This window comes from Artemia sp. Qi Xiang Cuo, chromosome 14, assembly GCF_049724085.1.
Source record: "Artemia sp. Qi Xiang Cuo chromosome 14, ASM4972408v1, whole genome shotgun sequence".
NCBI classification, from domain to species: domain Eukaryota; kingdom Metazoa; phylum Arthropoda; class Branchiopoda; order Anostraca; family Artemiidae; genus Artemia; species Artemia sp. Qi Xiang Cuo.
This window is the reverse complement of record NC_142807.1, coordinates 57348483-57368538: the sequence shown is the minus strand read 5'-3', so window position 1 is coordinate 57368538 and position 20056 is coordinate 57348483. Positions and strand designations below refer to the sequence as shown.

General features: G+C 34.9%; 1 protein-coding gene across 2 annotated transcripts; it reads right to left on the bottom strand.

Moving 5' to 3' along the window:
• Window positions 1–6: 6 nt before the first annotated feature.
• Window positions 7–4289, bottom strand: LOC148944685 (uncharacterized). Of its 2 annotated transcripts, XR_016142860.1 has the most exons (4): window positions 4098–4289; window positions 2084–2342; window positions 1156–1241; window positions 7–261 (listed from the first exon to the last, which is right to left on the bottom strand). XR_016142860.1 is itself a non-coding variant. In XM_089100332.1 (3 exons), the coding sequence occupies exons 1-3, from the start codon at window positions 4228–4230 to the stop codon at window positions 1232–1234; spliced, it is 402 nt and encodes a 133-aa protein (XP_088956458.1). In that variant the 5' UTR covers window positions 4231–4289; the 3' UTR covers window positions 7–1231. The 2 variants fall into 2 exon arrangements, 1 of the variants encoding a protein (XP_088956458.1); XM_089100332.1 differs by having other exon boundaries at window positions 7–1241.
• Window positions 4290–20056: the final 15767 nt, after the last annotated feature.

The following is a 20056-nucleotide window of genomic DNA, read 5'->3' as shown; positions in this document are numbered from 1 at the left end:
ATTAGATATGTTTTAATCATCTTTTATTAGCATGTAAATATGTAAATGCAATATGTAATAGCATGTAAATTAGCATGTAAATCTTGTATCTGAAGGGTTGGGCAGATCTATCCTTTTTTTAGCTAGAAGCTGCGGTATTTTCTCAAACTGGGTCCGTATTACATTAGCTTTCGGACTAGGAACTGGTAAATATTATCGGTTTATCCTTGTGAAAAGGCAAAGACCACGACTATCGTGACCCTTGTAGCGGGACAACTATAACCCAAAAAAGACCTGTACTTACGTCGCTTACAGTCCTTGAACATTGATGGAACGTTGCATAGAGAAAAAAAGCTCTAGGAGATTTTTCAAAAACTCTGATAGTGCATTTGTATCAGAAAAGTAACATCGGCCTGTGTTTGCATTACAGCGGGAAAAGCTACCCCACGTATCTGTTACCCGTAGTTAAGTTACCCGTAAGTTACCCGTAGCTGTGTTGGCCTCAGGTGGCTTGGTACTGGGGTTGGTTGTTTGTAATAGTGGTAAATGCTAATTAATAGGCAATTCCAGTAAATGTGTTCTAAAAAAAGAAAAACTGAAATTCAACTATACATATTTGAAAAAAAATCCTTGAACTATTTTCAGCTGCGGTTTGTTTTGCTACAATCAAAATTGGTAAGCATATGCTGTAGCTAACATTAGTGATAACTTTTTTTCTTCACTTTTCTCCCTGGTTGTTTTTGGAGCTAGTTGATTTGGAGATAAGTTCCGTCATGTGATTGTAAATCTTTTTCTATTTCTAGGGAAAAAGGTTAGGCCCAATTGCACTTCCTAACTGAAGGGTCATGGAAGGGAGGTCAGCATCACTAGTTTGGAGTGTGAAGCCTAGCACCTTGTTTTTACTTTTTCTGTCGTTTTTATACTACATTAAAAAACTTGTTCATATTGTATATCTTTAAGGATTAGATTACTAACAAAAAAAAAGCTTCCTCAGCTTGCTCGAGTCAGCCCTCTCAAATATAGCCTGAAACCAAAATCCGTTTAATTATTACTTTGTCATCTTTTTTCAAATATACACACTCATAGTACGTTTTGGTTTAGGTTTCAACTTAATGTTATTATCTCTTCCTAAAGGATTGTTTTTCCACCAATCTTGATTTTCATTCTTCATCCAAAACTTCAAAGGAACTATTTATAACTCCTTTCCTGTCTTTTCTTTTGGTCATCCCTTCTCTCTTCCATAGCGCGGTCCTTAAGTTTCCCTAGAAATAGAAAAGGATTTACAATCACATGACGGAACTTATCTCCAAATCAATTAGCTCCAAAAACAACCAGGGAGAAAAGTGAAGACAGTGTTTAAACCTAAGAATTGCTTAAACCTTAAGAATATTTCGGACAATATTCAACAAAAATACCAAATAAAATATTTTCAGTGTAAATTTATTTTTAAAGTAAACTTCTTCTAATAAAGTTCATAAAAAAAAACAGCTCATGTTAACACTTTGCTTGTAAGTAAATACATAATTTACAATTTAACTTTCTTAATTAACACAAATAAATAAAACACTGTCGGCCAGTCTCTCACCAATCAATTAATTTTGTATTCCATAGATGGTAAGATCAGCCTAGGATATTTTGTCTATTCCCATTTCTCTGTTTTTTGCTACATGAGAAGCAGCTGGTATTTTTTCGTAAGAAAATGCGGTTTGAAATTCACTTCTGCTATTTTTTGCTGCATACTATTATTTGTGTAAAAATACATTATGAAAATGTGCTTAAGCTGTTATACAATTATAGATAATGGGAAAACGGTTAATGAATATTTTAAATTGAGCAACCTTCTTGCTACTATCAACTTTCTGATCATAAGACTTTGAAAAAGGTTTTTATCTTACATATTCAATATATTCAGGAAACATGTTCTGAAATTCACTTAGGCTATTTTTGGCTGCAGTCTATTATTTGTGTAAAAATACATGATGAAAATTGGCTTAAGTTATTATACAATTATAGATAGTGGAAAAACAGTTAATTAATGCATCCATTTGAGCAGCCTCTTAACACTATTTACTTTCTGATCAGAAGTATTTTAAAAAGGTTTTACCTATATCCAACATCTTCAGACCCAAATATCTTTTCAAGACAGTTGCTAATGTAGGTATCTGTAACGGTCATGGGTAACTGTAGCGTTTTGAACTCCTCGCAGACCTGTGAAGTTGCTCCACAATCATAACAAGTGCGAGTATGCAGCATCATCCATGAGAAAAAGTTTTCTGGCACCTCTTCTTCCTCCAATTTGTTTATGAATTTGTGTAAGAATTCAGCACAGTCATTTTGCATGTTGATGGAAAACGGACCAATTTCTATGAAATGTAAACTGTTACTAAAAAAATAATCAGTTCTTGATAAAGAACTTTAAGAAATGAATGGCGCGGCTAAATAGTAACCAAAACTAAAAAAAAACAAACAAATTTTGATATTAATAAGTATATCAAAAGGGACATTTTCTGATTTCCTGTCATTATTTAAAAAATACACTGACGAAATACTAGTTATGCATTTTTTGTTTCTGAGTTTTAGAGTGGGAATCTTTTAGCTCTTCGCTTTATTTTTTCATTATGCATAACTGTCTTCAGAATTGTGCTGTAGACCCTACTCTCAATAAAGAGAAGCCTACTTATAAAAGTGCTTTATAGTTTTTACTCTGTAAAAAGAAACATCATAGACAGGGATGGATCCAGGGAGACTGGGGGCACCCCCCCCCCCAATATTTTTCAGGGGCGCGCGGTGTATTCTTTTTTGTTTACCATTTCTAAAATCAAACTTGTAAATTTTTTTTTGGTTGTCAGCTAGGAGCTTGTTTTGGATTTAATTTTGAAACTAAGTGCAGTCGTATTTCATACAGACTCTCACGCTGTTTAATTGAGAAATTTTTATTCATCAACCCCTAACTTTTCTTGCCCTTTTAGGCTTCACATGACAGCCCTCTAAGTTCAGAACTGGGACAGAAAATCTGGAAAAATTATGGACACCAGGCCTTTGGTCATTGAGTTTGAGTTAAGCGGATATTTTTTTTACCACCATCGCCAGAGTTATTCACAAATAGTAAAGAGAAAATGCAAAGTCGCAGCTCATTAGTATTCATATAACTGAAAAAAAGTATAAGAAATAGCAAAACTTTCAGATACAGAATTACGTTCATAATATGTCTCTATCGCATGATTTTTTATGTGAGCAGCCCACTCTGATCATGCAGTAACAGTAGGAACCCAATCAAAGTGTTCTCACCCCTTGAATTCTATTCTCACGCTAATAACAACTATAGCAATAATCCTTCCTTATATGCACTGCGATCATGTCCGGTTAATATTTCCGACTCCCTGACTGGCCTAGAAAGAGACACGTGATCCTGTCCCGTTAGTGGATCAATACACTTAGAAAAATTCCCTGATTGACCTTGAAAAAGACATGTGATCTTGTCCCGTTAGTGGATCAATAACATTGTCCTGTTAGTATTCAGTGCGCATGTTCATTTTCCCCACAGTATTTCCAAGTTCCCTGATTGACCTTGAAAAAGGTACCTTTAGAGTACCAAATAGTACCTTTCTTATCTGGCAATGTTGTACACTTAGCTTCGAAGTAAATAATGGGTTCCTACTAGTAACTCAGTTGTGCTGGCAGACGCGACTACTCCTTATAGTCTCTTTCTGAGGGGCTGGTCAACCGTTAGTGTGTCTGCTGTAACTCCGGCTCTTTTCGTCTGAATTGTGGAAGCAAAAGTTACTGTTACCAAACGATTTTTTCTGTTTGTCTTTAATTAATTGAGTAAGCTGGAGCTAAGTTCTAAAATGCCAAGAAAAATAAGTATTGTACAAACTTGGCTAAGTTTGGTTTCCATGGTGGTCCCTCACACCTAAAGCCAATTTTCAGTAATCCACGGCTTTCACAGTTACTGTTTCATCACCATTGACACTATATATTTGGTTACTATGCTAGGAAGCATGAAAAGAATACCATACAAATCTAAATGGTAAGAAATCATGAACCAGAAGTTTACAGTCCCTCTTTTAAAATTTCTCTTCTACATTTTTGCTCTTTTGTTAGGTCACTTAGCTTACCTCTTAATGCAGTGCAAAAATCATCAGGCTTAACTACACCTCCCTTGCAGTATTCTATATAAAGTTGATGTGTCTTACAAAATACACAAAGATTGTTGCAAACCTCCAAGTGTGTTTCTCTTTTCGTCTCCATCCACTCTATGAATTTTTTGGATTGAAATAACACCTAAAAGGCAAAAATTAATTACAAGATTTTTTATTTTACGACTTTCTCTAACATATAAAAATTAGAGAAATATACACATGTAAATAATATACGTGGTGGAATATTGCGCATGTGATTTTATCCAGCATATATTACTTCCATATTAGTTAAATGGGGAATGAAATAATATGAACAGTACCTCAGATGCAAATAGTAATGAGAAAACTCGGAAATCCTTATAAATCTTTTCTTAAGCCTTTTCTTTTATCAACTTACTTTTGTAAATATTAATTAGTTTCATAATTGTTTTAGAAATCATGTCAAACAGCTTTTGGCAGCAAACTAAGTGTAAACAGTGATCCGTGCCGACTGTAAAAAAAAAAAATTAACTAAAACAATAACTTTTCATACAGTTCGTCGTAACGAAGTGTAGGTAAGGAGTGACGCGGCTCAACAGTAACCAAAACTAAAAACGTGATTTTAATATTAACACATATATCAAAATTAGATATATTCATATTATATAAAATATATAAAAATATTTACTTAACAAGAGTCATGCTTATAGAACAATAGTTTATCTTAACGCGTCGTAATCTTCATTTTTAGAGAGATCAAGTAAAAAAAGCTTTTAAGCTGAAAGTAAGAATCCACATTAAAACTTAAAATGAGCAGCAATTATTCTGTATATGAGGAGGGCTACCCCTTCCTCAACCATCTCTCTTCAATCAACAGTCTTAAGGTTCTTGTCAAACAGTTCTCATTGAATACCGAATTTACACAGTTCATAGGAGGGTTGATGGTATTCATTTTTGAGCAATTGTAGTTGGGATCGAGATGTTACATGATGAATCAGTCCATTATTTTAAATGCTGTTCAATGACTTTAAATTTATCATTTTTATGTCAAAGTTTTAAGATAATTTTAATTGTCTACTGAAAGTTACCGATATCACATCTCCTGTGAGACTATAAAAAGCGGTATAGATCTGTTTATTTTTGAGAGGCTACGTACATACTTTTGATTTCTAAATAAATATTCTTTTTTTTAGCTGGTTTGCATGAAAAATGTGTTTGATACAAGCATTCTGCATATTAGATAGATAGATAGAAAATTGTATTTTAAAGCCAAATATACGGCTATGAAAACAGTAAAATAACATAAATGAAAGGCACAAATAACATAAACTTTGATCAGCGATCATCATAAAATACTTGAATGAAACAATACATTAACCTAATAATATTAATTAATAATTGTAAAAAAGTTCATTTAAAAAAAAACTTAACAATTTTAAAAAAAGCTTAAATTAAAAATAACATATAATTTATACTGGATTTTTTTTTCATTTTTATTTTTTATCTAAAAAAATTTACAGATAACTCACTATTCTCATGTAATTCTTATGTGACCATACCTAAAAAGAATTGTTTGCTGACTTCAAACTGTTCAAATACTTTACCACCCCCCCCCCCCCTTATGCGAAAATATATCGCCCAAAGTATATATTTCCCCTATATTTTGTCACTTCTCTTTGTGTTGTCTCATGCTAAGCTGAAAAAAACTAACGAAAAAACAGGTTTGTTCTCGAATTTTACACAGCATAAACTTTTGTGAGTGGTGCATAATACACAAGTACCAAAATTCCTTCCCCCCACGGAAAAAAATTAAATAAAATTCTCAAATTTGGAAAGCCTTATTTTCCACGGAGGGTTTTCCGCGGGGGGGGGGGTGTATTACCCAGGGGTATTTTCCGGGGGGGGGTGAGGGGGGGTATTCACCGGGGGGGGGGGGGTAAATGCCGGCCACCATTTTGAAGTACCTACCTCCACTCCTTCTCCGTCTCGAGGGTCCTGAAATTTGCCTACATGACGGGTCTATTTTGACCTCTTAAAATAGAAATTTTGAAAAAAAAAAGTATTTTACCTTAATTTTCAGTTATCAGTTTCTTTTTACTGGCGTTAGTCCCGAAAATACAATTCTTGTTACTTGAGTAGAATTTTCAGCCTTATAAATATTTTTTTTACAAATTTAGGAAATGTTTTTGCATATCTTTAAAACCTTATAAATTGGGATTGATTAAAGTTTTAAAGGTGAAAACAATTTTGTTGTACCTCATTTAAGCAGAAGATCTATTTCGCAAGGTTTCACTTTTATAACACGCAGATTTTTAAAGGTCATCAAAGGTCAGGACCCTCTAGAAGGAGAAGGAGTGGAGGCAGGTACTTCAAAATCCCTTCCAGGGGCACACTTTAGCCTGTAGACCCAACCCTGACAGTTTCTTTTTCCTAGCCTAACCCCTTTCCAAGATAGCCAAAAGTAGCTAAAGTAGAATTTTACGGTTTTTTATTACAATTTAATGTAGAAAAAACAATGCCATGATCTTTTTTATTTAAACGGAATAATTTCTGTTCGTTTTCAGTTTTAATGTTGCTCCATAGTTTCAGTTCAAAACTTATTTTTTTTATATAATTTCTAGTCTTTTCCAATTTATGGAAGATAAGACAACTCAAGCCTTATTAAGGAGCTGAACGATGAAGCGGTACAAGAACCGAAGGAAAAACTAAGCTTAGAGTGGAAAAAAATTAAAACATAGAGTCGTTTCTTTTGGTAAACAAAAATTAAAAAAGAAAATATATATTTAATTATTTATTTAAAAAAATTAAATTTGGTAGCACTTCAGAAAGTAGCTCCAGGCGAGTAGCTTCGAAACAAAAGGCTAACTAAGTGGACAGGTTTGCATATCGATATACTAGTGAAAAATTTTGCTAGTTCGATAGAAATGTGCCTTCAGACTTTACTTAGAAATGAATCGAAATTTCAAAAAAAGATCATTTCTCGTGTAGATACGATAGATTGTATTATAAACTGAGTTTATTTTCATTTCCAAAATTTTGGGAAGAATTACCTGAATTCTCCTACAGAACTGTTTTCATACTTTGGGTGCCATTTCTGGACTAGAAAGGCTGGGAATAATGAAATGGGGGTAAAATTCCAAAACGGCTAATATTTTAATGAAATGAATATTTTACATGTAAAGCAGCTATTTGCCAAATGTCTACTAACCATGGTTGAAAACAGTTCCCGGCAGTGTGTATTTGGTGGAGGGGGAGGAAGCTATCAATTCCTGTATTTTGATGATTTTTTTATTATTCTATGTGCAAGCATTTACACAATTTTTTTTTCAGAAGTGATACGTTTTTCTCAAAACAGAAGAGACTTTTTAATGTCACCACATATCTCGTGGCAACCCTGCGTAGCCTACATTGTAGACTTAAACTAACATAGCCTACATTGTAACTACACCAAAATTAACTTTTGCTGGAATGTATTATTTCTTCACAACAGACGAGATCATCTTGCTGAAAATCAAACACTACTACATAAATTAGGATGACGACCTTGAATTTATGACTCATTACATGAAATAAAATGAAACAAGGGTTAATTTCTGGGCCATTGTTCTTCGCGATCTTATTAGTAGCAAAACTAAGGGTTACAGGAGGTTATACAATGAGAAAGGTCGCCAAAATAACTAACTTTAATTACGCAAACAAGGGTAGACCAAATGGACTAGGTTCAACTCCGCAGAGGCATAAAATACAATTTCTATGCATATACAAGGAAAAAGCTTGTAAAAATCATGAAGATTAAGCTAAGTTCAGAATAATAAATTTAATAAGGTATTTAATTTTTTTTACTATTGATTTTTTAATTATTTTTTTTTCATTATTTCAAAATTTTTTCTGATTTTGATTTAATTTTTTAAGCTTCATTGAACGAAAAAATCGACTGTGCCACAAAATATTAAGAGATTTCAGACAGGGACGCTTTAGAAAGTGAGCACAATATTTCAATAAATGTGTTTGTTTGCTTTTTTAGTATCTTTTTTGTCTACGACTATCGCTAAAGCCAAATATCGCCAGGACACTTGTCTATTGTATAAAACACCCTCGAGAAGTGAAGTTTGGTGAATGCTAATGAAATAAAACAAATATTACGAAAATACGATGTTTTAATAACAAAATTTTGAAAACTACCACAAAGGGGAATCATGGAAAGGGGGCCACCAAGAGCGCGTAACCAAAAATAACCTAACATAACCAAAATACCAAGTAAACATTGAATTTAAAACACTATAATATGGTTCCTAAACGAGCCGAAGGTTATTGTCTGGTATAGACAGTGTTAAAAACCGGGTATTCACAATACAAGTTCGCGAGTGTGTTTTTTGTTTTAGACAAGTACCATCGCCAGCACAATTGATAAACAAAGATACATTGGCACATATGAATTCTTTAAAAAAAGCTCAAATACTGCTGATTTTTTTTTCTAAAAGAGATTAAACGCCTAAAATCTCTCGCATACGCCAAATGCTAAACTAATCATACTCAAAAACGCTTTGTACTTTTGACAAGAATAGCTAATTGAAAAATTTAATTTACAGTGCAAGTTTTGTTCTTAAAGTCATTTTCAAACTCGTGGTAGAACATCATTCAGGGTGATCACAACTACCATTGTCGACGAATTTTCCGATAAAGTACCACTGACATATATCCCGAAAAAGTAATGGGAAGAACACGAAGAGAATTTTATGAGATATGGCAATATTTCCTCTCTATTTTACCGTACAAAAACTACACCCGTATCCACCAAAAAGTTAGACAATGAATCCCATAGTGGACCTAATCACAAACTTTTTACTGAGTATAGTTGACTTATCTAGAAGGGGGATTTCTTCACTGTATTCTAGCACAACAACAAGCAATTCAAAATCAGTCGATTCGGGATTTTCTACTTCCAGTGTTTGGGAATTTCCAATCCAATTTTATGGACCTTGGTCCCAGGCGTCAATTAAAAAGGAAAGAGGGGAAGGAGATTGCCCCCCCCCCCTTCGATTTTTAAAAGTATCTTTGTTGGTATTTCAGTTCAAAAAAATTCCACCAACCCAAATTCAGCAACATACGTTTTCCCTTATATTACTTTCAAAAAAAAAAAAAAATGTAGAAAATTTGTTACCCCATTTCAAACATCTCCATGATTTGGTGCCCCTGGCCTTGTTACCGAGAACCTTCTCAGGATAAAAAATGAAACTTGACACCTACTGCCTCAAAACACGAAAATTTAAACGAAAAACAGATAGGAAGAAAGGTCAAATCGCAAGTTTAAACAAGCACAATAATAAATCTGAGCAATTTGCACACCTGTAGCTGACCGGCCATAAATGACCACAAATAGTACAATAGAAATTACTATAACACGTTTAAGAATGATTGATGAAAGGATTCAAAAACGAGTGGCGAGGAACAGGTTATTAACCAAGCTAGACACCTGGTAAACAGGATCAGTAATCATCTTTTACACGTAGCCATTTTCTGATAAAACATAATTATGTCCCCCCCCCCCCCCGGAAAATCTGAGAACTCGTTTTAGAGGAAGACTTTTGCAATTATTCATAATAGCTAGTATTACCACTTAGGAGAAGGTGCAAATATAATCAGTACTTTTAATAAGAATATTTTTTCCAACATCAGCCTATTCCCTTTTGACAGATATCCCAAAATTCTTAAGGGTCCATATTGCGATATCTATAACTACAATAATTGAGTGCGTTTTGCAGGGAAAATTTATCTTTTTAAGAGGAATAGAGATCCTTCTAACTTAACTCTTTTCAGTGACATAGAGCAAAGTTATCTAGACGATGAAATGTCATCTATTCAGGTACATTCATAGGAAATTGCTTTGGGAGGAAGGACAATTAAAAAAGAAAGTCAAACTATGCTAAAATATTACAGCATATGGGGGACAGGGTCAAAGGCGTCCTCTTGTATATATCAGCACCACTTTTTTGATTCTTTACAAAAATAGACTGGTCTTTTGACTAGGAAACGTGAGGCAGTCTGGTCCCTTTCTATGATCTAAACAATTTAATTTTAACTTTCACGAATATTAAAAGTAAGATCTGAGCCCTTTCAAATTATTTGTATTCCTGGTACTTGTATAATACAGCCCCTACCTAATATTCTTCTAATATATTTCTCTGACACATCATACCTAAGTATGATGTACATATAATACTTTAGAAACAATTTTGGGCTATATATATTTACACGCGGGGGGGGGGGGTAAAGTATAGCAGTTCAAAGCTTTACATCAGGCCATGGATATAGCCTAGAGTCGTATTCAGTCATTAATAGGATGGGGGTCCAGCTAAATTGAAAGCAACTTTGTATATCAATGAATAAGACAACCTTTAAATACACAGAAGTAAGATACTTCTTAGGCAAAGGTTAAGAATAGCAGCGGTTCTCCAGAATGAGGCATGCTATAAGAAAAAAGAGGCATTTTTAGATTGTTAGTTTTCTGCTCATTCTTATATATACACAATTTTTTTGGACAATTCATCTTCAGCCCCTTCCCTTCATAATGGTCTCATACAGCTTCAGTCTATACAAAAAACTAATACAAGAAAAAAAGAATTTTTCACTTTACAATGAACAGGATTATACTTGTGTCATATACCCCTGCAGCTCAAGTCGTTCATTCATTGAAACAGTGTAAACCGGTTTCTTTCGCTAGTTTCTTTCAACTTAGCATGAGAAAATACAGAATAGATGGGAAATATATAATTTGGGCTATATATTTTCACATTTGGGTGTGGGGGTAATGTATTTGGACAGTGTGAAGTCAGCAAACAATTCTTAGTTCATAGTATCAGAATAATTGTGGCTAACCAATTTTTGCATTGACCCCCGGTTTTCTTTATTCCCCCCCCTAATGTGCAAATGTATAGCCCAAATTTGTTTCCAAAAGTATTATAATTAGGTATATTTTATTAGGACCTAATTTTATTATATTACAGACCTAACTTCACTTCTTGAGCAACAGGAAATTTGCTTTAATCATAGTCACCGGTGTGCTTATTTTATTATTCAAATTCTTAGCTTATTTCAGGGGTGGTTCCAGGAATTTTTTTTAGGGGGGGGGGCGCAAAAAAGGGTGAGATTAAAAAAGTGCGTGAGGATAAGGTTTAATTAAAACAACCATTATTTAATTAATTAAATTAAAAAAATTTAAACTACGCTAGGCGGGCACCCCCTCACCCCCCCCCTTTCTGGTTCCGCCACTGGCTTATTTAAAATAGTTTTTTTTTATGCAATATTCAGCACATTCGGTCATGCGCGCCCATAACTTGAATTTTAGGGGGGCGTACCTGATGTAATCGGCATTTCCAATGCTGTATAATAGAAATCTCAAAACAAAGATACAAAAATATCAGGCATCAGCCAGGGGGGCTAGAGTCCTCCTCTCCCATATGGGCGCCCATGCATTCGGTCAGGTTATGTTCAAAAGAAGCATAAAAAAAGGATTCTAATGGTGTAGTTTTTATTATAGGTTAGTTTTGTATACAGCCTAGGGCTAGGCTAAATATAGAGGGGAACTGGAAGTGAATTGTCTTCGTAAATGCCTAAAAAGTGCAAAAATTTAGCAATATTCAGGAAAAACTATGGAAAAGCAAATAATCACCTTTTTAAAACTTCACCAACTCCCACCCTTGTAAATGCTTAGGTGGGCAGTTCTGTTCAATGGTAAGAACATAAAATCTCTTTCATTTATTTTCTGCTTTGGATTGTATAAATTAAAAAATCAAGTGGCCAAAATATCTACATCGATTAGATATGATAGCCTATCTAGTTTCAAAGTCAAGAAAACTCATAGGCTAAAATTTATTTGGTAACATTATTTTAAATTGTGTAAATTTAAATTATAATAAAATTATTTTAATATCGCGGAGAATAAACTTAATTAAAATAATATTTAAATATAAACGCGACTGACCTGTACCACGGCTCCTTGAATTTCTTCCATCAATTTTTCTTCCAGGGTGACTTCACTTTTCCAGATGTTTAGCTCTTTTTTCAAGTTAATGGCCTATCAAATATAAAAGTCAATAATACCATGAATTTCAAAATGACAATAACGAAAAATATTATTATTTGTGGAGATTTTAATGCCCACAGGCTTTTGTGGGGGAATAAACCAGCAAATAAAGCCGGTAAGTTCATTGAGCATATGACTTCAAATAATAATGAATTAGCTGTTGCTACCCCTCCAAACCTGAATACATATTTCAACCCCACAAGTGGCAGTTTCTCTACAATTGACCTAGAAATTGTGTCTTTAAGAATTTTGAATAAAATTTATGTAAATAAAATTGATAGTCTATGTACTGACCACTTTGCCACACTTTGCTCCCTAAACGAACCTGCTGAAACCCTATCACATGCCTCCAAATATATCAACACCAAAGCAAATTGGCCTATGTTCCAAAATAAGCTAAATGATGAAATTACAAGTTTCACCCAAAATTCATGCATTTCAAACGCAACAGCTGACACGCAAGCTGAAGTTTTGGGATCTTTACTAATAAACACAGCTAATCATGCTATCCCCAGGACAACACCCAGGAAAACCTTCCCTAAACATATTCCCAAAGCATGGTGGACAAATGAGTGCCAAAATAAATGGAGAACAAAAAGACAGCTAGGAGAACATTCCTAAAAAAAACCATCACCTACTACATATTTAGAAAATTACAAGCAAAATCTAATCTAAAAAGAACCATAATAAATGCTAAATATAACTACTGGAATAATTTTGCAAATAATCTCTCCAGAGAAACACATGCGCCAATTATACATAAAGTCATAAGCCACATCTGTGGGAAAAAAAAACTTCCCCCAACCCAATCCTGTATGAGCTTATACATAATAATACCCAGTATGTCGATGATAATGAAAAAGCTATGCTGTTTGCCAATCTCTTTGTTAACAAGCTAAAATCACAAAATTGTAACAAAATACCCCCAATTCCTATGAACACAAGTTACCAACTTCGCCAAGGATCTGAGTATATAACCAGCCCATTTTCAATTCAGGAAATGAACAATGCAATACATCATATTAGGACCAAGACTAGCGGCAGCTATGAAAATATACACCCTACATGGATAAATAATCTCACCCTTCCATACAAACAGGAACTTCTAAATTGTTATAATCATGCTTGGGCTTCATCTATGTTCCCCAATATCTGGAAATGTTCGTCCCTCTTACCAATCCTAAAGAAAAATAAACCCAAAAATAACCCTGAGTCCTATAGGCAGATAATGATTACTCCTGTGATGGGGAAAATAATGGAGAAAATGATCTATTACCGACTCCTCTGGTTTGTTGAAAAAAATAATATGATCCCTCACGCTCAAACTGGCTTCAGGAAACACCATTCCTCAACAGATGCTTTCATGTTGTGAACAAATGCAATAAATGAATCATTCTAAAAAAAATAATGTCCTAGTCGCAGCTTTCCTAGATTTGAAGGGGCATATGACAATATGAACCACCAAATCCTTTTAATTAAACTTGCAAACCTTGGACTACCCCCCAAGCTTGTATCTTTTATAAAATCTTTCATAGAATTGCAACGTTTCATTGTTTGTGTAGGTTCAGCCTCTTCACCCCAAAAGACAATAACCAAAGGCCTGCCTGAGGGAGCAGTCCTCAGCTGCCTCCTTTATGCCCTGTATCTCTGGGAAATGAACCTCCCCCACACGAAACTACAATATGCTGATGATCTGGTACTACGGTCATCTGGCAACACCTTTGAGATTGCACAGTCAAAGCTGCAAAAGTCACTTTTCCAAATTGAAAAATTCTCTCAACATTCAGATTTACCCATTGCACCTACCAAGTCAAAAATAATTCAATTTCACCGAAAGCGAAATCATATTAATACAAGACTAACTTTAAATGGAACAACTATTCCAGAAGATAATCATATTAATTACCTAGGTCTCAAGCTTGACCAAAACCTTAATTTCCACCCCCACATTTCAAACGCAATAAAAAAAATTCTATAGAAAAACAATTATACTAAAAAGACTTCTTTCTACACCCTGGGGCTGTAAGGAGAAAACCTTACTCCAGTTTTATAAATCACATGTAAGACCCCATATTGACTATGGGCTCATCGTCTATGATGCATGTGCAAAGACACAGATGCAAAAAATTGAAACAATGCAAAACGATACAATACGTCTCATATTTGGTCTTAGGAAACCCACAAGCACCAAGTTTCTGCTTATGGAGAGTGGATTAACAACAATAATGGAGAGACATAGCTTTCTCTTGATAAAACATCTAACAAAAATTGAATCAAATAGCTCACACACCCTACATAATTGGCTAAGAAATCCAGCCATGTATAGAGGCATTGCAGATGAGTATGCCAATATTCAGAAGAAGTTCCTTGTACCCACAAAGTCTATTGCACCTACTTTCCCCAAATACCTTCCATGGAATTGGTCAATCCCCATAATAAATACTGATTTCTCAAAGTGGACTAAAGATTTAACCCCCATTGCTTTTGTCCAGAAGAAATTTGCTGAACTTAATACAATTACTTATAAAAACCATTTCCAAATCTTTGTTGATAGTAATACGTAACTGAACGAAGTACATGGATTCTATAAAGGTTTATTTGCGTCCGCTACACGTTCAAAGGGAACCTCGCATGAGGACTTCCTTGGTTGCACCCCAGTCTCTGATTTGACTGGGGCAAGGTCTGGCCTCATCAATCCTGGATTTCCTCTCGAAAGCCTTGGTCTTAATCTGAACAAGATGGTTGGTCAGGGATATGGACGGCGCAGCAGCGATGAGTGGGCAACTTAGGGGTGTCCAGGCTGTTATATCGTGAAAAAGTATCCGAAGGCGCTTTACGTCCATCGTAGTGTGCACAGTCTCAACTCTTCTGTATGCTCTATTCAAGGCCGTTTAAGCATTTCTTCCATGTCTTGTCACAAGTCTGCAATTTTTACAATACTTCCCCACTCAGGAAACAGAATTTAAAAAAGAGAAGATCAACAAAATACTACCAGATTCGAGGAAACATACTTGAATCCGGACTCTGCGAAACAAGATGGGTGGAGCGCCACGATTCAGTCGTGCGTTTTCTTGAGCTGTACCAACCAATCCCAGCGATCCCTGGAAGCTCTTGAAGAGAACGGAAATGCAGAAACTCCTGCAAAAGCGGCGCAGTTAAGCTGGACACGATGAACCAGTCGCATTTTATTGTTTGTCTCCATGTGGCCAAAGAGCTTTTCTGCCTTACGCTTCCACTGTGCAAGACTCTTCAGTCAGTTGACTGTGATTTGGCAGCTCCATGCAGGCACGTGCAAACTATCCTTTAAAAAACAAAGGAAATGCGAGGAAATGCTGCTACTGCTTTCACGCCTTTTTTCGACGAAGCCCAGACGTTTCGCCAACGACTTAGGAGTGAAGATGACTCGTCCAAGGACGAGAGGTGGCCGGAGTGTGTATGCAGACGATCCAGACCTTCTCAGCCACTATAGAACCTCGCTCTTTATTCCTTTCCTGGACCACTTCACTTCCGAGCTGAAACAACGATTTTTGCTTCACCAGAAACTGCTGTCAAATCTCAGCGTCCTTTCTCCTGCCAAAATTGTTTCTGTCAATCTGAAGGCATTAAACCTGGAGTCATTGGTTGAATTGTATGGCGATATTATTCCCGAGCCGGACTGTCTGAAGCAACAAATTGAGCTATGGCGCATCAAGTGGGAGAATGTTCCGGTATCAGAGAGGCCTACTTGTGCTGTGTCTTCGCTTCAGGCATGCGACGCCACCTTTTTTTCCAAATGTTTTTCTTCTTCTGACTGTTCTGTGACGTTACCTGTTAGCACTGCTACTCTGGAAAGAAGTTTCTCAACGCTCAGAAGGCTCAAAACCTGGTTGAGAAATTCAACAGGAGAAGAACAATTGAGTGGCTTAGCTCTGCTTGCAGTCCATAGGGACGTTGACATCTGCCCTGATAGGTCACCGACATTTTTATAGGGAAGAAAAATAATCGCCTGGATTTCATTTTATAGATATTCGCACTTACTTTTAGCGAATTAAAACAAAAAAAAACACTAAAAAATATATAGATCACTTCTACTATTTGGCTTTTTTTTGCGTTAACTGTTTTTGCTGTCTCAAAAAACAAAATTTAGCTTGTAGTATTTAACTGTATGTAAATACTTGTCTTGTTTTTGCGTTACTAAAAAAAGAGAAAAAAAAAAAAAAAAAAAAACAAAAAAAAAAAAAAAAGCCCCTTAAAGATACGAAAGTATGCCTAGTGGACCTGTCCTCGTTCGGCAAGGGCGGACTAACGGTCTCGAGCTAACGTAATGTTCCTCGAGGATGTTAGACAAAGTCCACGGGAAAAAATCAGGTAACCCCCCCCACCCGAACAAAAATCCTGGATACAGCCCTGTTAATTCAACTGAAACTAAGGAGGAACATTAAAACTTAAAACGAACAGAAATTATCATAGACAGCACAATCGCGTTGCCTAAGTAAAGAACGATGTTGGCAAAATGTATTATTATTATTTTTTTTTCCTTTAGACCATGGCACTTCGTATCAAAGGAGTTCTTTTAATTGGAAATTGGAATGGCTAATGCCCTTTTTAATAGTGGAAAGTGATTGGGGGGCAACTAATCCCCTCTCCACGCGACCCTCCCATTTGCCCATTATGTTTAAAATCTAAATTTTGCTTTAGATTAAATCAAAATGAACTGTGCAATGCTAATTCCCAATAAGGTATCTCAGCAGTATCCCAAGAACGACTGAGGGTATTATGTTCAAACTTTCGGGAACTACTTGTGCTCTTAAAATTTAACCCAATCAAAATAGCTTAAGTGTTTCCAAGCTATCAAGGAAATTAAACAGATTTTTTTGCACACGGTATCAAGTTTTCTATTTCAGGTCAACTAGAGGAGGTATGAAACTGAATTAAACACTAATATTTGTGTCCAGATTTTTAAAAGGGTGTATGTTGTTAAAAATTACTGAAAATTTTTCTCCAGCATACAAATAGCAGGCCAAACTATAAAGTCTTTAAAAAAAAGAAAAGATTTAAACTATTATTTTCTTTTTCCCTGAAAAGACTATGTCAATATAAAACGAAATGAAATTAATTAAAAAAAAAATTTCCACAAAATAAGTTTTCAAAGAAAAGTAAAGAACTCCATTAAATCAAAACTGAGCAAAAATAAAATAAAATAATCTATAAAGCGTGAAAATACCACGAATCAGCATCATAAATAAATGAAACCCAAACGAACAGAAATTACAATAAATAACCAAGTCAAACTCAAAACGAGCAGAAATTAACGTGAGTTGGGCTCAAAACCCCTATGCCTTCCCAAGGCCAGAACATAATTAACACTTTACTGAAAAAAAAATACAAATGAATGTGCATTGTCAGTTTAATATACATATACTGATATTTAGTAATCAAAATTTTAATATTATTTGATTTGTTAAAGTTATAAAGTAAAAAAATTAATATTTTTTCAGTAAAGTGCAATTTATGTTCTGGTCTTGGGAAGGCAGAGGGTTTTTGAGCCCTACTCATGCTAATTTCTGCTCTTTTTGAGTTTGAAAAAGTTTGCCAAGATTAGTAATGGTCGTAAATGGCCGAAAAACAACGACTTTTGTTGGCCTGTAGTAAACTGTTTCTAATGTAATATATGTTACTCCAAACAATTTCTTCAAGTACTTTCAGGAGTAATGTACTGTATTAGAAGAAAAAGAAAAAGAAAGGAATGGAGAAAAAAGTGAATGAAAATGTTTTATGCAAATTTTTCATAGATAGTACTTTACGTCACCGACGATCCGCGTGTTACGCAAAGCGTTACATACGGAAAAAAATTTGGGATATGGTACATTTTCATGCAATTTGTGGTACATTTCGTTTTGAGGTGTTGGTAACACTGCAAGTCACACTAAAAACAAGCATAAACTACCACAAAGACGAGTGGAAACTACCACTAATAACGTCTAAAGACTGAAGCATAATTTGCGCTATACTGAAAATAAAATAAATTTTAAACGATTTCTCTTTTAAAGCTATATTAAATCCCAAATTATAGTTTAGAATTTCACGAAGGATTATCAGTATATAATAAACTGTCAATTTACATTCATTTTTTCTTTTCATCGATCTTGGTTATGGCGTTAATTTTTCTGAGAACTAGCACAAAACCATTTTCTGGCGTGAAAAGACGATCTAGATAGGCCACAACTTTGGGAAGATTCGTTTTACTTTCCGAGCGTCCCTGACAAGTCTTTCTTAAATCCTTTGCAGAATAGATTTAAGAGACCAAAACACTGAAAAAAGCAATCAAAATGCGGTTGGATATTTAGGACTAGGGTGATTGAATATTAATCACGTTTTTAATATGCATAAACTTTAGACCTAAGTTAATTTTGCATAATATGTTTGCGACTGTTTGATTAGTTAGCCACCTTTAAGGTCGATTGAACCTTGTGGCTTTGACTTCAAAAGTGATCTTTACCAGAAATCCAACTAAAAACATTATTATTTTGGACTGGTTTTTATTGAAGTAAGTTTGTTTTTCCTTTGCATGGTTCGGGGGCATCAATTGACGAATTGACTAGGCTAACAATTAAAATAAATGTCAACACTACTAAGTCGAGAAAAATTATACAAAAAGACTTTTTCTTGTGTGATTCAGCGTATGGGGGATTACATTTTGGGGGATGAAAATCTCATAGGGGAGATTTTCAACGGTAGGCCAATGGAAAACGCACTAGACACGGTTTTATGTCTAAAATTTGCTTTACTGAGTGCAGTTTGATCCCCTGGTATTAAAACTTAATAAAAGCAGAAAAAAACTTATAATGATCCAAACAACTAACGGTGCGTAATTAACAATTAATAGGTCAAACCCATTATATATTTACAAACCAGGCAAAGAAGAAAGTAAGCGAATATTGCAGAAATTTTGGTCTTTTTATACAAAATAAGCTCTTCCATAATGTACCTTGAGATTTGTTTTTACGCAAGTCTTTTTACAGACGTGGAAGTTTTTGTGGGTTATGGGTGTGTCTTTGAAATTTGTAAAAACCCATGGTATCTGTTAAAGCTAACCCAGAGTTAGTATAAGGACTTTCAGCCTCCTTATTCCTCAGTAAGGCCGTATCCAGGGGGATTAGGGGGTTTGAGCCCCCCCCCTCTGAAATGTTTGTTCGACTCGTAAAAACGTTACAAAAAGAATATAAACAAGCTTTTGAAGTGTTTTTGAAGTTTTTTGTACCCCCCTCCTCCCAGAAACAAAAATCCTGGATATGACCCTGCTTGGCAGGTATGCCAATCGGAAGAGGAGAATTGATTCGTAGAGTTTGAAAAATACCTTCCTTTTTGTATCTTTATTTAAAAGATTAAATCTATAAAAACTGCACGAAAATATTTTCCTTGTAGAAATCAAGTTATAACCTGATTCGAGGAGAGATATGCCGGACACATTTTCATCACTAAAATCTGCTTCTCCAAGTGAAGCTACATCTCCTGGTACTATTTACTAACAAAAACAATTAGGCTACGGTCAGCATTTAGTTTATCTCATTCAGCTTCTCTTTAAGTGAGAAATAAGACTTACCAGCCATTCCCATGTGCCTTTTACCATCAGTTTTTGCCCAAACGATGTTTGAACTGGTGGAAAAATCAACAGCTCGTAAATGGAGGAACATCATTAATTTCCTGATCTTTTTTCTAGATAGATTTCATCAGAGATGGGACCATGTCAAAGCGAGATTGAAGTATATTGTTCAAACATAGATAATTTAGTAGGAAATGTCAATACAATTAAGACCTTGCTTTTTGTTTTAAGTGAAGAGAGTTGAGAAAAATCGATGACAGGCCATTTTTAGCCTCAGAGAATATTTCGCTT